Source organism: Neolamprologus brichardi, chromosome 10 (assembly GCF_056152115.1).
Source record: "Neolamprologus brichardi isolate AB-2024 chromosome 10, ASM5615211v1, whole genome shotgun sequence".
Lineage (NCBI taxonomy): Eukaryota > Metazoa > Chordata > Actinopteri > Cichliformes > Cichlidae > Neolamprologus > Neolamprologus brichardi.
The window spans coordinates 34,704,664-34,726,779 of record NC_142113.1 but is presented as its reverse complement, the minus strand read 5'-3'; the positions used below and the strand labels follow the sequence as shown (position 1 = coordinate 34,726,779).

Below are 22,116 nucleotides of genomic sequence, written 5' to 3'. Positions count from 1 at the left end.
CTTCAGTTTTCCCCTCAGTGAAGTGGAGGAAATTTGCAGTCATCCAACGTTTGATGGAATCTAAGCAGTCATTTAGACGCTGAAGCTTAGATAAATCCTGGAGCTTAAAAGAGATGTACAACTGAATATCATCAGCATAACAATGATAAGAAATGTCCTCAAAAGAGCCCATTATGTGCTGGAGTGGGAGAAGATATATTAAGAACAATAAAGGCCCCAAAACCGAACCCTGAGGGACACCACAAGTAAGGGAGGTAGAGGATGACCTAAAACTGGAGACCACCACAGAAAAAGATCGGTGATGGAGATATGAGGAGAACCACTCCAAGGCAGTACCCGATACACCAACCCAGTGTTTAAGCCTTTCGGGGAGAATGTGGTGGACAACAGTGTCAAAAGCTGATATTAGGTCCAACATAAGGAGGACTGAGCATTTTCCTGCATCATTACTCATCAAAATGTCACTATAGACCCAAAGAAGAGCTGTTCTGTGGAGTGAGCTCTGTGAAAGCTGGACTGAAACTTATCACAAATGCCATGTTTGTCCAGAGCCGCTATAAGTTTCTTAGCCACAACCTTTTCTAGAAGCTTAGTGATTAACGGTACTTTGGAGATTGGTCTGTAGCTGCTCCAAACAGAGGGGTCTAGCTGAGGTCTTTTTTAAAGCGGGAGAATAGCAGCATTTTTAAAATAAACTGGAACTATACTAGACGCCAGTAAAGAGTTGATTAGAGTGAGCACAGATGGACCAATAACCTGGAAGACATTTTTGAATAATGAAGCAGGTACAGTGTCAAGAGGACAAGAGGATGCTTTCACTGAATTGACTAGTTGTACCAGCTCAGGTAGTGAAACAGGAGAGAAAGTATCCAAGATGACGGGTCGAGATGGGGTGGAGATTGAGATAACAGGTGCTGAATGACAAAAAGTTATTCCTATGTTATTAATCTTTGCAAGCAGAAAAGAAAGAAAATGTTCCGTCTTCATTGGATGAAATAGGAGCCACAGGTAGAGCAGGAGTAACAATGTCACCTTAGGATTACCTCTGCTCTTTGTAACCAAATGTGAGAAATAGGCAGCCCTCGCATGTCTGATAGCATTATTAAAAGAAGCTAAAAGGTCCTTTAGGTAGAGGAGATGAACATTTAGGTGGGTTTTCCTAAATCTACGTGAGAAGTAAGATTTTAAAGTTTATCCTGGCTTCTATGGATAATCAGTGAAGCTGCTGAAGAATTGGGGTAATAGACCTGAGCTGCACAATTTTGAAGAAGTTGGAGTTTATGAAGGGATTTATTAGGGAGACCAAATAAGAGGGAACAACAGTAATCAGTCCGGGAAGTACTAAGACTATGGACGAGGATGGCAGCAGTATGGTGAGGAAGGAAGGGACGGAGTCAGTTAATATTATGTAAGTGGAAGTATGCAAACCGGGGAAGGGTAGGAGAATTTTCAGTGTTAATGGAAAAACTGTGGGATTTGGTTAAGATAGAGGCTGTGCCAACAAGTAAAACCTGTTTTATTACTGTTAGGTTTAAGAAAATTGGAGGAGAACAATGATCTCAATAAGACAGTTTGAGAGGGAGGTAGGTGCGAGGGATGAATTGGGTTTAGAAGAAATGTAGATCTGGGTGTCATCAGCATAACAGTGAAAATTTATATTATATTTTTGGAACATATGACCAAGAGGGAGCATGTAGATGATGAATAAAAGAGGCCCTAATACTGAACCCTGTGGCACACCAGCAGAAACAGGACAGAGACTTGAAGAGTGTGATTTAAATTGGATAAACTGAGTGCTGTCGGAGAGATATGAGGCAAACCAGGCAAGGGGGGTGTGACTAAAGCTAATGGATGCTAACCGGTTCAGCAGGATATTGTGAGAAATGGTATCAAACGCCGCACTAAGACCAGGAAAAATGAGGATGGATAGGAGATCAGAATCAGCTGCCGTCAGAAGGTCATAGGTAATCCTTAACAAAGCAGTTCCTGTGCTATGATTGGGGTGGAAACCAGACTGAAATTGTTCATAGAGATTATGGTCATTGAGGTGTAAGTGAAGCTGGGGGGGGCAACAACTTTTTCAAGAAATATGATGTACAGGACTTTTCCCTAACCTTCGACCTCACAAAACACGCTCTTGGGTCAGGTCTTTTCCATGACCTTTGTGGATGTTAATGCTTGTTGTGTTACAGTGAAACTTGCCACAGAGAGGAAGTGATGTCACTGGCCTGTAACAACCAGCGTGAGTACTCTCAGAAATGCAGACATGTTTCAGGCTCAATGAATTGATGTTTATGTATGAAATGAAACGTGTGTTTCAGCGTGTGGAGTCCGTCAGGTCACAAATGTCTCGAGGGAGGCAGACCAATCAGAGCACAGGACACCTGGTGATGAAGGTGAGAGCATGAATGACCTGAACCCATGATCCTGATCGTGTTTCAGCCTGACTGTAGTGTTGTGCTAACTGTCAGGTGCTGGCCGAGTGGTGGGCGGGGTTAATGCTGAGGAGGGTGCATGGCCGTGGATAGTGTCTCTTCAGTGGAGGGGACGTCATGCCTGTGGAGCCTCAGTGATTGGCAGTGACTGGCTGCTGACTGCAGCTCACTGCGTTTATGGGTGAGAGGCTCACAGCTGCTGCCTGCATGGGGCGCTAACAAGTGTTAATGTTGATGTTGGACATGAAGACGAAGGTACACGTCTGTCTCTGCAGGAAGAACGTTGACCTCCAATCATGGTCGGCGGTTCTCGGCCTTCACGCTCAGAATGATCAAACCTCAGAGGCTGTTCAGACCCGACAAGTCGATCGCATCATCTTCAATGAGCAGTACAACAGACGGACCAAACAGGCCGACATCGCCATGATGCATCTGCAGCAGCCAATCAACTTCACCCGTCAGTAACGGCACAAAAACACAGGTGTGGGTGGAGGCAGGCTGCAGGGCGCTGATAAATGTGCGTGTGTGTTTCAGAGTGGGTCCAGCCAGTGTGTTTACCACCTGAAGGTCAGAACTTCACAGCAGGAAGAAAATGTTTCATCGCTGGCTGGGGCCGAAACACTGACGGTAACCTAGCACCAGGTTGCACAACCTTTGACCTCCACAGTCTCGTCCTGTACTGGTCCACCTGTTCTCTATCATAAAGTTCATTACCAATGAACTTCTTCATAACACCTGTACAGGGGGAGGACGCTTTTATAACTTGCGTATTTAAATTAAATTAAGGCTTATTATTATGATTACCTTTTTGGGTGGCGCTGTCACTTGGTTTTCGCTCTCTCTGCGGTAGAGTATCACTTCCTGTTTCTGTTCCAACCAATGACTGTATACAGTCATTGGTTCCAACACACAGTGATGTTTTTGTGTAGCTTGTCTGTGTAGCAATTTAATTAAAAACTTATAGATAAATTGTTATTTCATAGTTTAATCTTCATCCGAAGCACACTCTCTGTGTACTCACTCACTAATTTATAGCCAAAGTATTCACTCACTGTATCTGTACTGATTCTCTATCTTAGCTTAGCTCGTAGCCGACTCGCTAGCAGCATGGCCTCTTCACCTGTCCCTCCTGCACTTTCCTGCTCATTGTGTCAGTTACACCTCCGCCTCCTTTGGCAGTAATGATATCTGTAACAAATGCAGCATATTTGCAGCTCTGGAGGCCAGGATTACGGAATTGGAGACTCGGCTTCGCACCCTTCATTCACCCGTAGCTAGCCAGGCCCCTGTAGCTGATAGAGCTGAAGGCAGCGCACTAACTCTGGTAATTGGTGATTCTCAGACATGTGAAGCTACAGACACCGGCAACCATAGTCAATTGTCTTCCAGGGGCCAGAGCAGGCGACACTGAGGGAAATTTAAAACTGCTAAACGTAAATTCAGTAACATTATAATTCTTATAATTCTTTGCCAAAATAATGTCGGACTCTGTAGTTTTGTTATGATACTGGATTGGGATGTACAATGCTTCCACATCTGTAGCACAAACTCTAAACAAACGCTTTATTCAGGTTAATTGTCAATTCTGTCTCTGCTTGGAAGACAGTATTTTAATTACATATTCTCCAATATTCTCCCTACAGATCATATTTAATAGGAATGAATGAAACGGAACTGTACTGGTTATTATAACAACATGTAATTCAGACAAAATAGATCCAATCAGGATTAGGGAACAATCAAGAGAAATATATTTCCTAAAAAAATTTTTTAAAAAAACAATTGAAAGGTACAAAATACAGAACAAGTTGCAAAGTGCATGAAAGTAGTGCAAAAGGACTTGCCCTAACCACTTAGTGGCCTGAGTGATGAGAGTTACTCAGACCATGGCTCAGATTGGTGGGCAGGAGAAGGTGTGGGGAATAGTGTTTGCTGACAGTCCGAATGGCTCAGGGGAAGAAGCTGTTAGTGAGTCTGGAGGGACATGAGCTGATTGACCTGAGGCACCAACCAGCAGGTCAAACAGGTGGTGGGCGGAGTGAAAGGGGTCACCTGTGAACTAAGTGTTACTATAGGAGATAGAGTTTTTCCTTTCCACTCACCTTTCTCACTCACTATGTGTTAACAGACCTCTCTGCATTGAATCATATCTGTTATTAACCTCTGTCTCTCTTCCACAGCATGTCTTTATCCTGTCTTCCTTCTCTCACCCCAACCAATCACAGCAGATGGCCCCGCCCCTCCCTGAGCCTGGTTCTGCCAGAGGTTTCTTCCTGTTAAAAGGGAGTTTTTCCTTCCCACTGTCGCCAAAGTGCTGCTCATAGGGGGTCATATGATTGTTGGGTTTTTCTCTGTATCTATGAAGCGCCTTGAGGCGACTTTTGTTGTGATTTGGCGCTATATAAATAAAACTGAATTGAATTGAATAAGGAATAGTCTTATAGTATGGTAAAGGCAGGTTGACACAGCAAAAAGGTGCTAACATTAACACAAGCAAAAAGGAGCTGGAGTGGTTTAACCTGCAGCAGCTAAGACTGAAGCAATGGATGTTACTGCTGAGCAAGTGATATCATGCTCACCTACAGTCTGTGGATGCCGACTTATAACTAAGTTAGCAGCTGATAAGTTAGCAGCTGATAAGTTAGCAGCTGATAAGTTAGCACATATCAAATTCGGTTCTTTGATATTCTTTTACTGACAGAGAAAGACTCCGACTCACTGTGGTCAAAAATAATAATTATTTTATTCAAGCATTACTTTCCGGAAAGGGATGAGCACACGCCAAATCCTGAGCAAATCTAAAGGATTACAAGCCAAATGCGTATAATATAGTTCGTTATACGTCACACATAGTCACACATAGTTTCGATCAAAGCGTGCAGAGTTTCCTGTCTTACACAGTACTCTGTGACCTTTACCACACATTATAACTCAAAGTGGCGTTTCTTCTATACTGGCCTATAAAACAATATAAACAGAAAATAAGCACTAAAAATATATATTTATTCCGTAACACACGCTACCCTCTTGTACAAATATGTCCGCTCCCTGAAGTAAAAAACCCCCAAAATGTTTGGGCTGTTGCACTTTAAAAACCACTGGACGACACCTCATCATCTTTATTGTCCATGTTAGCAGTCACTCTCACTTCCTGTCTCTCTCTCTCAGGTTCTCTCCCCAATGTTCTCCAGGAAGCCGAGATTCCACTGGTGGATCAGGATCTGTGTCAACAGCAGTTACCCGAGTACACCATCACCTCCAGCATGCTCTGTGCCGGATACCAAGAGGGAGGGGTCGACTCCTGTCAGGTAACCTCTCACCTGGACTCCAAACATCCACCATAACACAGACAGGGTAATGCTAAAGTTTGGGCACCAAAAGATCTTAAAGTCTTAGGCCTAAATCTTCAGCTTATTCAAAACCAGGAACGTTCTAGATCCTCTGACTCCAACAACAGCCCAAACATTCAACTCAATGTCGCAGAGTAGGAGAAGCTGTAAAAACTTTTAAAAGAGTTTTCACCACCTCAGTGAACAGGTGGAGACAGAGAAGGAAGGTGGAGACAGAGAAGGAAGGTGGAGGGCTGTTAGACAGGTGAGAAGAACCTCTGAGGTGAACCAGCTAAAAGAATGAAGGTTTTACCCTCAGAGGTCCTGAACTAAACATCATCAATTTAATCAGTGACCAGAACTCGGAGCCTTTATCAGGAAGAACCAACCTCCAAACAGACCCTGAATAACTCTCAGCTCACTGACGAAAACTTACTGACAGAGGAGAAGGTGTTGCCCAGTACTTACCGTTCAGATAGTTCAAACTCATGCAAAAAAAAAACTTTCCTACAATATCAAAGAAATGTTTCATTATTCAGCTCATGCAGATGTTTACACACGCTCACCCACAGCATCCACCCGAATGGTGGTTACCCTGTGCTGGGCTGAGTCAGAAACCCTTAAACATCCACCCTATGTCATCAGCTTACTGTACACCGAAGGAGGACACCATTCATATCTGAACAACACACTCTGCATGTCACCTCCTCAGCTCTTCTTTAGACTGCAGGGACAGATGAAGGTACATGTGCAGCGTCTGAACCTAACTGCAGTTCTTTACACAGAAGTACTGCAGCATTCACTTCAGTTTGTATAGTTCAGTCGTTGGAGGACCAGCAAACGTATGACGTATGTGGTTATGGTGGAGGACTATAAATACCTTAGAGCAGATAACAAACTGTACTGGGTTTAAAACACCGTTGCACTATACAGGAAGGGCCAGAGTCTCTGAAGTCCTTCAACATCTGTCCGACAATGCTCAGGATTTTCTATGAGTCTGTTGTGGCCAGTGCTATCCTCTCTGCTGTTGCATGCTGGGGCAGCAAGCTGGGGGTCGCCGATGCCAACAGGCTCAATAAACTGATCACAAACCTAGTAACGTTGTGGGGCCAGACTCCCTTAGGGTGGTGTCTAAGAGGTGGATGTTGTCCAAGATAAGGACAATGCTGGACCTCCCACCCACTCCATGACATGCTGATTCTTTTGCATGTCGTACTGAGTAAAGCATGAACCTGTAACATGGATGCAGACATCAGGTGCGACTCTCAGGCTCTCAGTGCTGATGGGTCTGTAAGCTGTAAGTGTGTAAGTTTAAATGTGGTGTTTTCAGGGCGACTCTGGTGGTCCTCTGATGTGTCTGGATGATGGAAGCTGGACTCTGATTGGTTGGTGTCTCACACACACACACAGAATATAGATATAAGCCTCACATTAGGTTTGACGGAACGCTGCTCTCTGATTGGTTCCTCACAGGTGTGACCTCATTTGGCGCAGGCTGTGGACTTCCTCAGAAACCCGGAGTCTATGCTCGAGTCTCGGCCTTTGCTTCCTGGGTCGCTCAGACCCGACGTTCCTCCTCTTCATCACACTTTAAAGATCCACTGTGACATGTTCCGATTGTAAAAGAGTCACATGACACACTAACAGTGTCAGCTGATTAGATGGAAACACATTTCCAAAGAGAAATCAATCAAGTTTGATTGTTTCAAATAAAGATCTCATTAATCAAGTCTATGAAATAAAGATTTTATTCTAAAACTTTCATTATGGCGTAATATCCAACTCTGTCAGCAGGTGGCAGCAACACAGTGACCAAAAAGATGCTTTGAGCTTTTTATGTTTATCAGTAACAACAAGAACAGAAATGTGTTGAATGTAGAGAAAGTATCAAATCTGTGATTCTAAAATCTCTTTTGTGTTTGTATCAGTCTAAACAAAATAAATGAAATTCAACAAATTGAATCCTTGTGATGAACGACATTAACTGGTTTGGTGTGCTTAGTTTCTGTTACTCTGACCCTCTGCACCTCCTCCTGTCCCAGCGTCCTCCTCTGTTACTCAGACCCTCTGCACCTCCTCCTGTCCCAGCGTCCTCCTCTGTTACTCAGACCCTCTGCACCTCCTCCTGTCCCAGCGTCCTCCTCTGTTACTCCGACCCTCTGCACCTCCTCCTGTCCCAGCGTCCTCCTCTGTTACTCCGACCCTCTGCACCTCCTCCTGTCCCAGCGTCCTCCTCTGTTACTCAGACCCTCTGCACCTCCTCCTGTCCCAGCTTCCTCCTCTGTTACTCAGACCCTCTGCACCTCCTCCTGTCCCAGCTTCCTCCTCTGTTACTCAGACCCTCTGCACCTCCTCCTGTCCCAGCGTCCTCCTCTGTTACTCAGACCCTCTGCACCTCCTCCTGTCCCAGCTTCCTCCTCTGTTACTCAGACCCTCTGCACCTCCTCCTGTCCCAGGGTCCTCCTCTGTTACTCAATCCTCTGCACCTCCTCCTGTCCCAGCGTCCTCCTCTGTTACTCTGACCCTCTGCACCTCCTCCTGTCCCAGCTTCCTCCTCTGTTACTCTGACCCTCTGCACCTCCTCCTGTCCCAGCATCCTCCTCTGTTACTCTGACCCTCTGCACCTCCTCCTGTCCCAGCGTCCTCCTCTGTTACTCAGACCCTCTGCACCTCCTCCTGTCCCAGGGTCCTCCTCTGTTACTCAAATCCTCTGCACCTCCTCCTGTCCCAGCGTCCTCCTCTGTTACTAAGACCCTCTGCACCTCCACCTGTCCCAGCGTCCTCCTCTGTTACTCCGAACCTCTGCACCTCCTCCTGTCCCAGCGTCCTCCTCTGTTACTCCGAACATCTGCACCTCCTCTGTTACTCTGACCCTCTGCAACTCCTCTGTTACTAAAACCCTCTGCACCTCCTCCTGTCCCAGCGTCCTCCTCTGTTACTCCGACCCTCTGCACCTCCTCCTGTCCCAGCGTCCTCCTCTGTTACTCCGAACATCTGCACCTCCTCTGTTACTCAGACCCTCTGCACCTCCTGCTGTCCCAGCGTCCTCCTCTGTTACTCCGAACCTCTGCACCTCCTCTGTTGCTCAGACCCTCTGCACCTCCTCCTGTCCCAGCGTCCTCCTCTGTTACTCCGAACATCTGCACCTCCTCTGTAACTCAGACCCTCTGCACCTCCTCCTGTCCCAGCGTCCTCCTCTATTACTCTGACCCTCTGCACCTTCTCCTGTCCCAGCGTCCTCCTCTGTTACTCTGACCCTCTGCACCTCCTCCTGTCCCAGCGTCCTCCTCTGTTACTAAGACCCTCTGCACCTCCTCCTGTCCCAGCGTCCTCCTCTGTTACTCTGACCCTCCTCCTTTCCCAGCGTCCTCCTCTGTTACTCAGACCCTCTGCACCTCCTCCTGTCCCAGCTTCCTCCTCTGTTACTCAGACCCTCTGCACCTCCTCCTGTCCCAGCGTCCTCCTCTGTTACTCAGACCCTCTGCACCTCCTCCTGTCCCAGCTTCCTCCTCTGTTACTCAGACCCTCTGCACCTCCTCCTGTCCCAGGGTCCTCCTCTGTTACTCAATCCTCTGCACCTCCTCCTGTCCCAGCGTCCTCCTCTGTTACTCTGACCCTCTGCACCTCCTCCTGTCCCAGCTTCCTCCTCTGTTACTCTGACCCTCTGCACCTCCTCCTGTCCCAGCATCCTCCTCTGTTACTCTGACCCTCTGCACCTCCTCCTGTCCCAGCGTCCTCCTCTGTTACTCAGACCCTCTGCACCTCCTCCTGTCCCAGGGTCCTCCTCTGTTACTCAAATCCTCTTCACCTCCTCCTGTCCCAGCGTCCTCCTCTGTTACTAAGACCCTCTGCACCTCCTCCTGTCCCAGCGTCCTCCTCTGTTACTCCGAACCTCTGCACCTCCTCCTGTCCCAGCGTCCTCCTCTGTTACTCCGAACATCTGCACCTCCTCTGTTACTCTGACCCTCTGCAACTCCTCTGTTACTAAAACCCTCTGCACCTCCTCCTGTCCCAGCGTCCTCCTCTGTTACTCCGACCATCTGCACCTCCTCCTGTCCCAGCGTCCTCCTCTGTTACTCCGAACATCTGCACCTCCTCTGTTACTCAGACCCTCTGCACCTCCTGCTGTCCCAGCGTCCTCCTCTGTTACTCCGAACCTCTGCACCTCCTCTGTTACTCAGACCCTCTGCACCTCCTCCTGTCCCAGCGTCCTCCTCTGTTACTCCGAACATCTGCACCTCCTCTGTAACTCAGACCCTCTGCACCTCCTCCTGTCCCAGCGTCCTCCTCTGTTACTCCGACCCTCTGCACCTCCTCCTGTCCCAGCGTCCTCCTCTATTACTCTGACCCTCTGCACCTTCTCCTGTCCCAGCGTCCTCCTCTGTTACTCTGACCCTCTGCACCTCCTCCTGTCCCAGCGTCCTCCTCTGTTACTAAGACCCTCTGCACCTCCTCCTGTCCCAGCGTCCTCCTCTGTTACTCTGACCCTCCTCCTTTCCCAGCGTCCTCCTCTGTTACTCAGACCCTCTGCACCTCCTCCTGTCCCAGCGTCCTCCTCTGTTACTCTGACCATCTGCACCTCCTCCTGTCCCAGCGTCCTCCTCTGTTACTCCAACCCTCTGCACCTCCTCCTGTCCCAGCGTCCTCCTCTGTTACTCTGACCCTCTGCACCTCCTCCAGTCCCAGCGTCTTCCTCTGTTACTCAGACCATCTGCACCTCCTCCTGTCCCAGCGTCCTCCTCTGTTACTAAGACCCTCTGCACCTCCTCCTGTCCCAGCGTCCTCCTCTGTTACTCCAACCCTCTGCACCTCCTCCAGTCCCAGCGTCTTCCTCTGTTACTCAGACCATCTGCACCTCCTCCTGTCCCAGCGTCCTCCTCTGTTACTCTGACCCTCTGCACCTCCTCCTGTCCCAGCGTCCTCCTCTGTTACTCAGACCCTCTGCACCTCCTCCTCATTTGTGACACGTCACATTTCTCAGCTTAGCTTCACCCTCAGTTTGGCTCACACACTGCTCTGTCTTCATCAGGGGGTGTAGCCTATCTCAGCTATCACGGGGCAGGAGGTGGGGCACACCTGGACAGGTTTCCAACCTGACGCAGGGCTAGCACCCAGATAAGCATTCACAACTGTGGGCAGTTTACCCTCCACAGAGTGGGCGTGGAACCTTTCTGCTGTGAGGCACCACTCTAGCTCATATGGAGGAACACATGTCATTATATAAAGAATAATGATATGATTAAATATTGTGAAGAGGGCGGGGCTAATGCCATTGACTTTGATGTTATGAATGGTGTGGTAAAATTGAAATGGATAAGATCCTTCATTAACCCTTTGAAGCCGGTCAGAGCAGGCACGCTCCATTTTGCGTAACTATAAATAAATCCCGGTAGCACCGCAACCACGTAAGCTAGCGCAATAATTTTTTTGCATATGAAACCGGAGGAGTTGTACTTACATCTTATGCCATCAGCTTGTCCTCGGTCACAGTTTCCTTCCACATATAGCTTTGCAAAAACTGCATAAAAGCACTTGCAGCAACAAAAACATAATATTCCAGAAACATGCTTTGCTGATCCGATCAGCTGTTTGTCTTCCTACTCCATCAGCACGAACTATCGCATGTCCGCCATGACCTGCCCGAAACCGGAAGTGACGTCATTTTCGCGGAAATGTAGTTTTTTTATCATCAGAGCCTCATGAGCCTATACTGGTGTTTTTAAAAGTTATGTTTGACTTTATGACTTTCTGTGTCGTTTCTGGGATGCTTAGGACTCATATTGCACTGATGGAAATAGTTTATTTTGATGCATATGCTGCTTTTTTGCAAATTTGCTTTATAATATTTAATTTAGTTTTTCCTGCAGTATATAAAAATTGGTGTATTTCAAAAATAAAACTATGAAGACATTCAAAATAAATTTCCTGTGGTGGGAAACTATTTTGTGCAACTTTTTTGTATTTACAGTTTTGAGGGATAAGCCTCTTAAATTTCTCTAACTACAAATATATGTTAAAAAAACAAAAACGATTTTCAATTTTTTTGTAGTTTATTGCACTTTTTTGCAATTTATGTAATTGCTATGCACTTAATGCAGACATATTATTAAAATTTGGACTATAATGGTTGTATTGATGTATAGCAACTTGAAATGCTCCCAAAAATGGCTCCACAGCATGTGAAAATATAATATAAGCTCTGGCGGACTTGGTTCTATGGTAGGTCTTAAAGGGTTAAGAACAAACATTCCTTTTGGAACGATATTCCCAATGTGGTTTTGGGTGAAATGGGTGGAGCAGACTTTTTGTTGCGTTGTGACTTTGACTGCAGCTCCTTACCTGTTAAACTCTTAGCAGGTCCTTCTCTATTAGAAATGAATTTATAAACATAACTTTACTCCTCACATTACCCCAGTATGAAAAAGCAGGTATATCTGTCTGTGTAAAAAAATCTGTGTACATGGATGAGTGGAGATCCAAAGGGATTTGGGCTGTAGCTCATTTTATGGATGAGAATGGGGCCAATTAAAACATGAGACGTTCTGTGAGAGGTTTGACATAAGAGGCTGCAAAGAGTTATAAAACACTAACCAAAGCCGTCCCAGCTCCTCTGAGATCAATGACTGAAGAAGACATTGTGCACTCTGACATCTCTCCTGGACTGAGACAGCTCTGCAGACTCAGAGTTCACTGTGGTGACAGCAGGTTTAGAAACGAGGCCATCAGAAATATTGTGATAAATCCTAACCTGGTTAAACTAACATAATCATCCTGCTGCAACCAGGTTTCTGTAAGGCAGAGTAAATCGATTTGTTGATCAATTATTAAGTCATGTACTAACAGAGACTTGGAGGAGAGAGACCTAATATTTAATAATCCACATTTCACTGTTTTACTCTTTGGTTCAGATGTGGATACTGTATTGTTCTTTCTTTGTGAATTTTTATGTTTAAGTTGTTTGTTGCTGGTTTTTAGTTTGTTTTTTGTCTGTTTGGGAGCTGACACGGTCTCTATGGAGATGGGTTTTTGGGGGGGTAGCAGGAGGAGAGAAGCTGCAGAGGTGTGTAAGACTGCAGCTCTGCTTCCTGGTCCCAACTCTGGATAGTCAAATAAAGTTCATATCAAAATAAAAACAAACAAACTCCTCCTCCGGCAGGGGGCGGTACCTACAGGACACTTTAAAAAGGAAACGGAAGCGTTCCTCGTATAGGAAGTGACGTCAGTGAGCGTGGTCGCGCAGATTCACCGGTGTTTACAGGTGAGACCGAAAATCAGCTGATTTTAACGTTTCTGTGGTTATCGATATGCAACGGACTGTCACCTCGATGACGTCAGGCAGAGCCGTGACGTAGTTACGACTGACACGTGCGTGTAGATTCCCAGCTGACCGTTAGCTTAGCTGTTAGCATGTAGCTCCTTAGTAAACAAACAGAAACCTGACCTGTGATCAATACCGGCTGATCAACAGGAAGTGACGCCGACGCGAATCGCGCCGATCCTTCGATGGCTGATCAGCTGATCGCCACAGAAGAAGAGTGAGGCTCAGCAGGAACTGAAGCTGTTAGCTCAGTGACAGCTAGCTGGCTAGCACTGGCTCTGTGTGACGTCAAAGGTCAGGCCTCTAATCAGTTTGTTAAATTTTTATTTTAGCTCAGAGTTTCAGAATGAGCGGAGGAGGCATACAGAGACACAGCAGGGCCGAGGAGGAGGAGCACGAGGAGGACTTCTATGACTGTCCGGACACGCTGGAGCCTCCTGACCCCGCTGCAGGAGAAGGAGGAGAGGAGAGCCAGCAGGACGTTCATTTTAAACACACACAGACTGAACGAGGAGACACAGAGAGGGAGGCAGCAGAAGGACACCAGGGAGAGGAGCGGGGAGACAGACTGAAGGAAGAGGAGGACGAGAAGGAGGTGAAAGCTGCACTGGAGACAGAGGATGTGGAGCAGGGGGAGGAGGGGGTGAAGGAAGAGGAGGACAAGAAGGAGGTGAAAGCTCCACTGGAGACAGAGGATGTGGAGCAGGGGGAGGAGGGGGTAGACGGGGTGAAGGAGCAACAAGATGGAGACTCCCTGCATGACTCTGACTCGGAGCTGAAGGAGGAGGTGAGCCCAGCCGTAGAGTTTGATGATGATTACCTGAGGGAGGTGGAAAAGGAGCTGACCGAGGAGGAGAAGGAGGTAATACCTGCTGACCATTACCTGCATTGAGAGGCATTTAGGTGTCGGCTCACGGTGGTAAATCAGAGTTCTTCTTTTTCAGAGTCGACGGCAGCAGAGCATCAGTCTGAAGGAGGCGGGAAACGCCCACTTTAAGAGGGGAGGTGAGTCTGTGAGATCAGCACTGTGGAGCTCCTGCATACTGCAAGGGGTCAGAGGTCACACTATCAGGGTTTCCCATACACGGTCAAATGAAAGGGGCGGGGCTAGCTGCTTCTGACCAATTTAAAAAGGGCAGTATGGATCATGTGACTCATCTCACACAAACATGAACCCTGAGAGCCACCTAAACCACAGGTGAGAGTCTGTGTGACCTCTGACCCTGAACGAGCTGCTGATCTGTGGCGGGAAAATAAATTTTGATTGCAGTGAATGATGTTGTGTCTGAGCATGCTCAGCACTGCCGCCTGCACTGTGAGACTTTAACCTGTATCCATGGAAACATGTCCTGATGAAGGAGACGTGACATCAGATCAGGGTGAATGAATGTGATTGGATGAACACGTGTTCAGGTGTGTGCTCTGTTTGCAGCTGAATGACAGACTTGATCACATGATCACTTTCAGTCTGACCTGCTGGAACAATCAATATTATTTATTACCGTTGCTCATCAGGAAACTGAGCTGTCTTCAGAAATGGTGATGTCATACATGTTGATCTGTTACCGTGGTGACCTGGCGGTACAGATGCCAGGTGGGCTCTGTGTGTAACATTTGCTTGTTGTTCCCACAGACTGGGCGGAGGCGGGGCGAAACTACACGGACGCGCTGTCTGTGTGCCCCGTGTGTTTCAGCAGAGAGCGAGCTGTGCTGTTCTCCAACAGAGCCGCCGCACGGCTGCACCTGGTAACACGCTATAAACATGCTAGCTCTATGCCGGTATCGTTGCTAACATGAAGGATGTAGAGCCGTCGGTGTGACAGAAGTCTGGTTCTATGAGTACCTGCCTCTAACACAGCTTTGTGTTGGTCAGTCCTTTTGTGGCTCTGCACACAGATACACCTCATCCAATCAGGAGGAAGCGTCCATGCGCTGTAAACATCGCTCGTTTCCCTCTGAGACTTGGATACCCCCTAACGTTTTCTACTTCCTGTGTCACTTCCTGTGCGATGCCCTGTGCGTGGGCATCACACAGCCCCAAATTAGGCCGCTGGACATTTAATGTTGCGACTGCAGTTTGCTCGAGTCACCAGGTTCGTGCTGCAGCGGGTGGGCGTTTCCTCCTGATCGACCAATGAGAGCAAACGTGCAAAACACTGCATGTTAGCAATGATCAGTTATCAGTAATGCCATTAGCTGTGTGCTAACAGGTTAGCGGCGTGCTTACAGTGTGTGTCTCTGTCAGGAGCTGAAGGAGCAGGCGATCTCAGACTGCAGCAGAGGTGAGTGATGACATCACACCCCTCCTGGGTAGCAGCGGCTGTGTAATGATTATTCATTGTACTGACTGATTGGCTTTGTGGTTCCCATAGCAATAGCGCTGGATCCTGAGTACCTGCGGGCGCTGCTGAGGAGGGCGGAGCTTTACGAGCAGACAGAGAAGCTGGACGAGGCTCTGGAGGACTACCAGAAGGTTCTGGAACGAGACCCAAATAATGTTGCTGCCAGGCAGGCGGCCATGGTGAGTTTACTGACTGTGGGACAAAGCAGAACCAGGCAAGCTCTGTTTGATGCTAAAACCTAAAATGTGGGCTAAAAGCCAAAGAAGCTGGAGTTCACATGAAATCTCCATTTCATTTGTGTAATTTATCAGTCTTTAAATTGTGATGCCAGTTAACGTTAGCTGAGTTTTAGAAACAGGAAGTGAACCCATTAAAGAGATGACCCGGCTGATGGAGTACTCTGTAGGTGAAATCATGATGAATGTAAACTCACTGAAAGTTCTCAAACTAAGGACGTCTGTGGGCTGATGCAGTTTGTCTGTCGTGTAGGCAGGTCACCATGGTAACCGCTGTAGTGTGTTCATGACGGCGCCAGGTCAGAGGTCTCAGAGCCCTGCTGAGGTTACTGTAGAAGAAGAGCGCTCGTGTTGGTGCTGATCTTATAGACTTCCTGTGGTGATCAACAGCTTAACTCTTACATGTGAAGGGTCCCCGGTTTGATGCTTGGAGAACACACAGACTCTGGGCAGGCCTCAGACGACGTGAGCACTGTCAGGAAGTGACATCAAACAGCTGCTGTGAGGGAGAACAGCTGGAATCAGCTGCACCATCTGACACCATCAGTCATTGTCTAACTCAGCTTGTGTTTGTGAGGATGTTCCTCTGTGGATTCAGTCGTGTTTAGAAAGAAATGTGTACGTACGTATGGCGTCACATCGCCTCCCCTGTACTGCAGGCTCCCACCCCCTGTAACCACACCTTACATAAACTGCCTCCCTGCTAGGGCTTGGCCATATTATACAGTTCACGGTAACCGGTGCAATGGCCCTTTCTCAATTCTCAAGTACGCGAGTCCGTAGGGCTGTTCGATATAACGATATATATCGGATGACGATATCAAAACGTCTGTCGTTTCCTATCACGCTATCGTTTGTTTCGTGGTGTCGCAAAATAAACTGTTTACAGCAATATTTGTTCATGGTTCTGATGTCTCTGTAGTTATTATTAATTTAAGTTCTCTCTTTCTCTTATATGTAATATAACCACACTACGGACGGACAAGCGCCTGTTTTTATGCGTTGTCGTTAGCAACAATGACGGTAACACCATCGCGTGTCCGCTTGTTTATGTTCCACATAAACCTTTCACAATAAAGCTCAAGATCCTGTTGAGACTTTTCAGAATAAACTGAGAACAGGCTTTTCCCCGCAGCACGCCGTGTAATAAATACAAAGAAAACGGCGCCGTTACAACTTATGTCTAAAAATCGTTTCATGCATCGGTTAAAACACTCGACTCCAGCTACATGACGCACAGCTGGAAACACTTCACACAAGTCGAGCTGCCCGAGATTCACAGAATTTACAGAAAATGTAAATTTTTGTGATTTATATCGTTATCGGACGATAGATGTCTTATATCGGGAGATGAGATTTTGGTCATATCGCACAGCACTACGAGTCCGTGCTCGCGTTCTAGGCGATACAAGTGGAACACCAGCGTACTTGATGATGTCACAGGTCTGGAGTTTTTACTGCCGTCGCCTCTTAATTTAACTGTGAGTAATATGTTATGAAGCTTTAATCTCAGCCAAACCGGTTTACTCAGGAACAAATAAAACACTGAAATAAACCAAACATTAACATTTAGAAGTGATCTAAGTGACTCATATATCATGTTTAACCTCAGTAGCAAAATCTCTATTAATTAAAACAGTGTACATGTATGCCTTAATAAAATGGTAAATGGCCTGCATTTGTATAGCGCTTTTCTAGTCCTTAAGGACCCCAAAGCGCTTTACACTACATTCAGTCATTCACCCATTCACTCTCGCATTCACACACTGGTGATGGCAGCTACATTGTAGCCACAGCTGCCCTGGGGCGCACTGACAGAGGCGAGGCTGCCAGCCACCGGGCCCTCTGACCACCACCAGTAGGCAAATATGGGGTTAGTATCTTGCCCAAGGATATTTGGCATGCAGCCAGGAGGCAGCCTGGGATCGAACCACCGACCTTCTGATTAGTGGCTGACCTGCTCTGCCACCTGAGCTACAGCCACCCACGCCATAAAAAACAAGCAGGTGAGATGTACGCTTCTATTTTTATTTTAGTGGACACTCAAACATTACAATAAACAGCTGCTGGGGTTTGTTTAACCTGAGTAGTGAAAAGACCGCGGGGGGGTTGAAAACGATGAGGCTCTAGTGATCCTCGACCTCGCTGTCTGCTATGGAGCTGGCGGGTGACAGACGTCTTCGAAAACGTCGGAGCACGTTTGGAAATATGCGATATCTTGATAAACCGAGCAGATATTTGCAGTTTAAACAGCTACATTCTCGCTTGAAAATAACTTAAACGTTTATTTTGTGACCCTGAAATATTTAAAAGTTTTTAGCCCCGCTCGTCCACCATTGCCATGTTTGAGTTTGGACGAAATGCATTCTGGGATATTTAGCTGTACCAAGTCCACACAAGTCACCACTGATGCATGCTCGATAAAACAGGCGGAGCGGGAACACATGCGGGAATTTTTCGGCGTTCTTGGCTTGATGCGTACTTGAATTGGAACAGTACTTGGTCTCCGACTGATGACGTTCACGAGTACACGAGGACGCAAGTACGCACAAGTACGCATATCTAGACAGGCCCAATGTTACGCAACAATAAGAAAATGCAAAAAGCATGGTGGCAACAGAGGATGAGAAGGGGGAAAGCGGATTGTTGAGGGAAACGGATGAACCTGAATTGGTTTGTAAAAATGGTGCAACTTCAGTGATGTGGAACTGGTTTGGTGTTTGTCCGTCAGATACACACCAAGGCACTAAGTAATAAGCCGTCGTTATTACTGTATTGGTGGGACTATAAGGTGCTCGTAAAAGCCTTCAATTTTCTCAAAACTCCACAGTGCCTCTTATAATCCAGTGCGCCTTATGTAAGAATTATGGTTGTGTTTACTGACCTCGAACCGCAGCGCTTGATGGATTGTCGGAGCATTATGGCTACCGCAGGCAGGAGCCTCGCAGAGTAATCTGGGTCCTAAACTCCGTCAAACGAACACTGCAGCATCACTGAGAGTTAAAAACTGTCTCAATTCTTTCATCTTTAATAAAATCATCAGCGTTGCTGCTTTACCAGGTTATCTATGAAGTTTAACATCCAGGCATCCATGAAAACAGAATTTATTACATTTAACAGAGTTAGAAGTTAGCAGGAAGTTAGCTCGCTAGTTAGCTAAACATGATATAGCATGTTCTGACTGAGATTTCTGAAAAATTCAAACGTACAGCTCTGCTGTCACTTCCAACATAAATGAAGACAGAAAACTAAGCAGCAGTGACGTTTGTAGGGTTACTGAAGTTTGGCTAGCTGCTATATAATGATGTGCTACGTGATTGCTAGCGACACAGCTATGTTAGCATAACAAACACAGTGACGCTGGAGGATGAACGCTAACTTTTTTCCACTTGATAAAAGTTAACGTGAGGGTTCCTGATGGTTAGAGACAAATGTAATCGCATGGCAGGATGCTGTAAACGGACCAAACTCCAGTCAGGAGAACAACTGAGATAATCCATCCACAACACGAGGTTAGTTATTCATATACTGCAACAACATGGGAACAGAGCAGCTGTGATAGGATACAGCATTAATGAATCAGTGTTACATAAGTGGAGGAAGAAGAATGAGTTGAATAAGGTTTGATTTATCTGACTGCTTTGTTTAACTTAATGTGTCTTATAATCCCGAGCACGTTATGGTCCGAAAAATACGTATTTGATTTTTTTATTTGGCACACTGCAGTTTAATGTTGCAAAGAACCTCTTTTTAACTTCAGTGGATATTATACATGGTTATGCTCAGGATATGTCGGCCAGTTTCTACTGGAAATGTCTTTTGGTTAAACTGTCAGCAAGTTATTTGCATTTGCACTGTTACATTTTTATATAACTTTAATGCACATAAGAAGCAGCTGCTTGTTTAAGTGAAAATGCAGTGATTTTTTTTTTTTTTTTTGCACTAATAAAGTTGTGGAGTTGTAAAGTATTTTGTCTAGTGTCAATTATATTGTCAGTTATATCGTTATCGCAAATTTTCAATTTATTGTAATGAATTTATGAAGTCATTACTAGTTAACGTTAAAGGGATGGTTGGCTCAACAGAGCTCTGGGGTCACAACTCTCAGAGCTTCCTCACTCAGTAAAACAGTGGTTCCCAAACTTTTTTTGCTAGGCCCCCCGCACAAACACATCCTCCTATCACACACACATATTTTGTTTTCAAACTTCATTGCAGTTTACTGTCACTGACAGAAAACAACAAGTGAAAACAAAACAACAAAAACCAAAATAAACAAGATTTGACAGCAAGTAAAATCTGTATTAAAGCAAGATATGCTTCATCACATGTTCTAGTCTTTGGCCTGGAAGGAAGCTGGTTTGGAAGCATATCTGGTGATGCTTCATCCTCTGCTTTGTGTTTGTGTGGGAGCCCCATCAAAAAAATGTTCATTATGCTCGCTGTGTCCAAACATTGTTTTGTTTGTTTGTTTTCATTCATACCACGACCCCCCCTGCAATGGCTCTGCGCCACCTTCTGCAAAAACACCTCAGCCAGTAAAAGAGAAACGCCTCCTCGTTTCCTACACGGTCAGAGCTGCTGCAGCAGTCTGTGGAAAAATCGTTGAAACAAACACTCGACAGTGTCTCAGATCTTCAAACTTTGCTTCTAGTTCTGTCTTCTTCTTCTCCTCCGTCTAACGTGGCGACTGCAGCAGCTTCCTGTGCCAATCTGATGGTGTCACAGCGGCGTGCAGAGCGACCAGTAGGGTTTACCAGGGCCTTCTGTGCTTATTCAGGTTCAGCCCCCTCTGAGGTCAGGGGTCAGCGCTAAGGAGGCGTGAAAGGGACGAAAAACAGACTTACACAGCTGACCTTTCTCTCTCTCTCTCTCTCCCTCCACCTGTGTGTGTCCACCTGTGTCTCCCACCCTGTGTCTCCCACCCTGTGTCCACCTGTGTGTCCACCTGTGTGTGTCCACCTGTGTCTCCCACCCCGTGTCTCCCACCCTGTGTCCACCTGTGTGTGTCCACCTGTGTCTCCCACCCTGTGTCCACCTGTGTGTGTCCACCTGTGTGTGTTCACCTGTGTCTCCCACCCTGTGTCCACCTGTGTGTGTTCACCTGTGTCTCCCACCCTGTCTCCACCTGTGTCTCCCACCCTGTGTCCACCTGTGTGTGTCCACCTGTGTCTCCCACCCTGTGTCCACCTGTGTGTGTTCACCTGTGTCTCCCACCCTGTGTCCACCTGTGTGTGTTCACCTGTGTCTCCCACCCTGTGTCCACCTGTGTGTGTCCACCTGTGTGTCTCCACCTGTGTCTCCCATCCTGTGTCCACCTGTGTGTCTCTATCAGAGGCTGCCTCTACAGATCCAGGAGAGGAACGAGAAGCTGAAGGAGGAGATGCTTAGTACGTATTGCACCTGAACACACCATTAATCAATCATCCATGAATGTCTGGTACGTACCTGTCGGTGCGACATGCAGCTTGGTACCTGTTCAGGTGGAGACAGTGTTTTTCAGCCATTACATCACCTGTGACAGGTGAGAGGAGCCAATCGGTGACAAGACGGAAATGAAATCACATGATCGATCCACGTGATTTTAAAGGCACACACAGATCAGACATGAACTCTGATCAGCTGTTGGCTCTGATTGTTCACATTACAGAGATGCAACTTAAACAATAAAAGCCTGATAGCTCAGGGCCTGGAGTCCTTTCACAATAAAAGCCATACATTAGACATACAATGGAGCTGTGATCTCTGTGTGACCTCTGACCCACAGGTAAGCTGAAGGACCTAGGTAACATGATCCTGCGGCCGTTCGGACTCTCCACCAACAACTTCCAGGTGAACCAGGACGCCGCCAGCGGCGCCTACTCCATCAACTTCACCCAGAACCCCAACAACAACAACAGGTGATGATGTCACAGTGATGTCGTTGCTCACAGCCGTGACATCACACCACAGAGCAGCGGTTCACCTGTCTGCTGATCAGTTTAGTTACTGATCATGAAGAAGCCAGTATGGACTGGTTATTGATTGGTGATTGACTCTTAATGAAGAGGAATAAAAAACTTCTGAAAGGTAATCTGTTCCAACCATACTCCATTCATTTTCTGTCTGATTTAAGCTGCTCTGATGAAACTCTAACTTGGAGCTTCTATGCGTCACCGCGGTTACCTCTGACGGTGTTGAGCTGGATTAGGCCCCGCCTCCTCTGTGCTGAAGCAGTTCCAGCTGTGCAGCTGTGAGTCTTTATTAATAAAGTAAGCAGACAGGCTGTTGTCTGTTGTGGAAGTTTTCCCTTAAATAAAGCCTGCAGACGAGGGGTGAGCGGTAGCTAACATTCTTTAATCAAACACACAAAGAACAGAAAAACCAGGCTTGGTGGAGCCTGCATGACCGCGGGGCAGACAGCAGAGTCTCTCTGAGCCTAGCATGACTCTCTGTTAAACACCTTCTCCAGGAACA

At 46.7% G+C, this 22,116-nt stretch overlaps 2 protein-coding genes across 2 annotated transcripts in view; both read left to right on the top strand.

Moving 5' to 3' along the window:
- tmprss15 (transmembrane serine protease 15) overlaps positions 1-7,691 on the top strand; it is a 30,427-nt gene extending 22,736 nt beyond the window's left edge. The window contains exons 20-27 of the mRNA XM_087846945.1: positions 2,193-2,242; positions 2,322-2,396; positions 2,472-2,616; positions 2,711-2,892; positions 2,970-3,062; positions 5,604-5,743; positions 7,095-7,149; positions 7,238-7,691. Of these exons, the coding sequence (XP_087703071.1) occupies positions 2,193-2,242; positions 2,322-2,396; positions 2,472-2,616; positions 2,711-2,892; positions 2,970-3,062; positions 5,604-5,743; positions 7,095-7,149; positions 7,238-7,371 (874 nt within the window). The 3' untranslated portion in view covers positions 7,372-7,691. The remainder of the gene's footprint in view (positions 1-2,192; positions 2,243-2,321; positions 2,397-2,471; positions 2,617-2,710; positions 2,893-2,969; positions 3,063-5,603; positions 5,744-7,094; positions 7,150-7,237) is intronic.
- A 5,269-nt stretch (positions 7,692-12,960) lies between these two features.
- On the top strand, positions 12,961-21,733 carry ttc1 (tetratricopeptide repeat domain 1). The gene is made up of 8 exons (XM_006808814.2): positions 12,961-13,022; positions 13,415-13,944; positions 14,027-14,087; positions 14,716-14,828; positions 15,328-15,364; positions 15,455-15,603; positions 20,996-21,050; positions 21,428-21,733. The coding sequence occupies exons 2-8, from the start codon at positions 13,429-13,431 to the stop codon at positions 21,562-21,564; spliced, it is 1,068 nt and encodes a 355-aa protein (XP_006808877.2). The 5' UTR covers positions 12,961-13,022; positions 13,415-13,428; the 3' UTR covers positions 21,565-21,733.
- Positions 21,734-22,116: the final 383 nt, after the last annotated feature.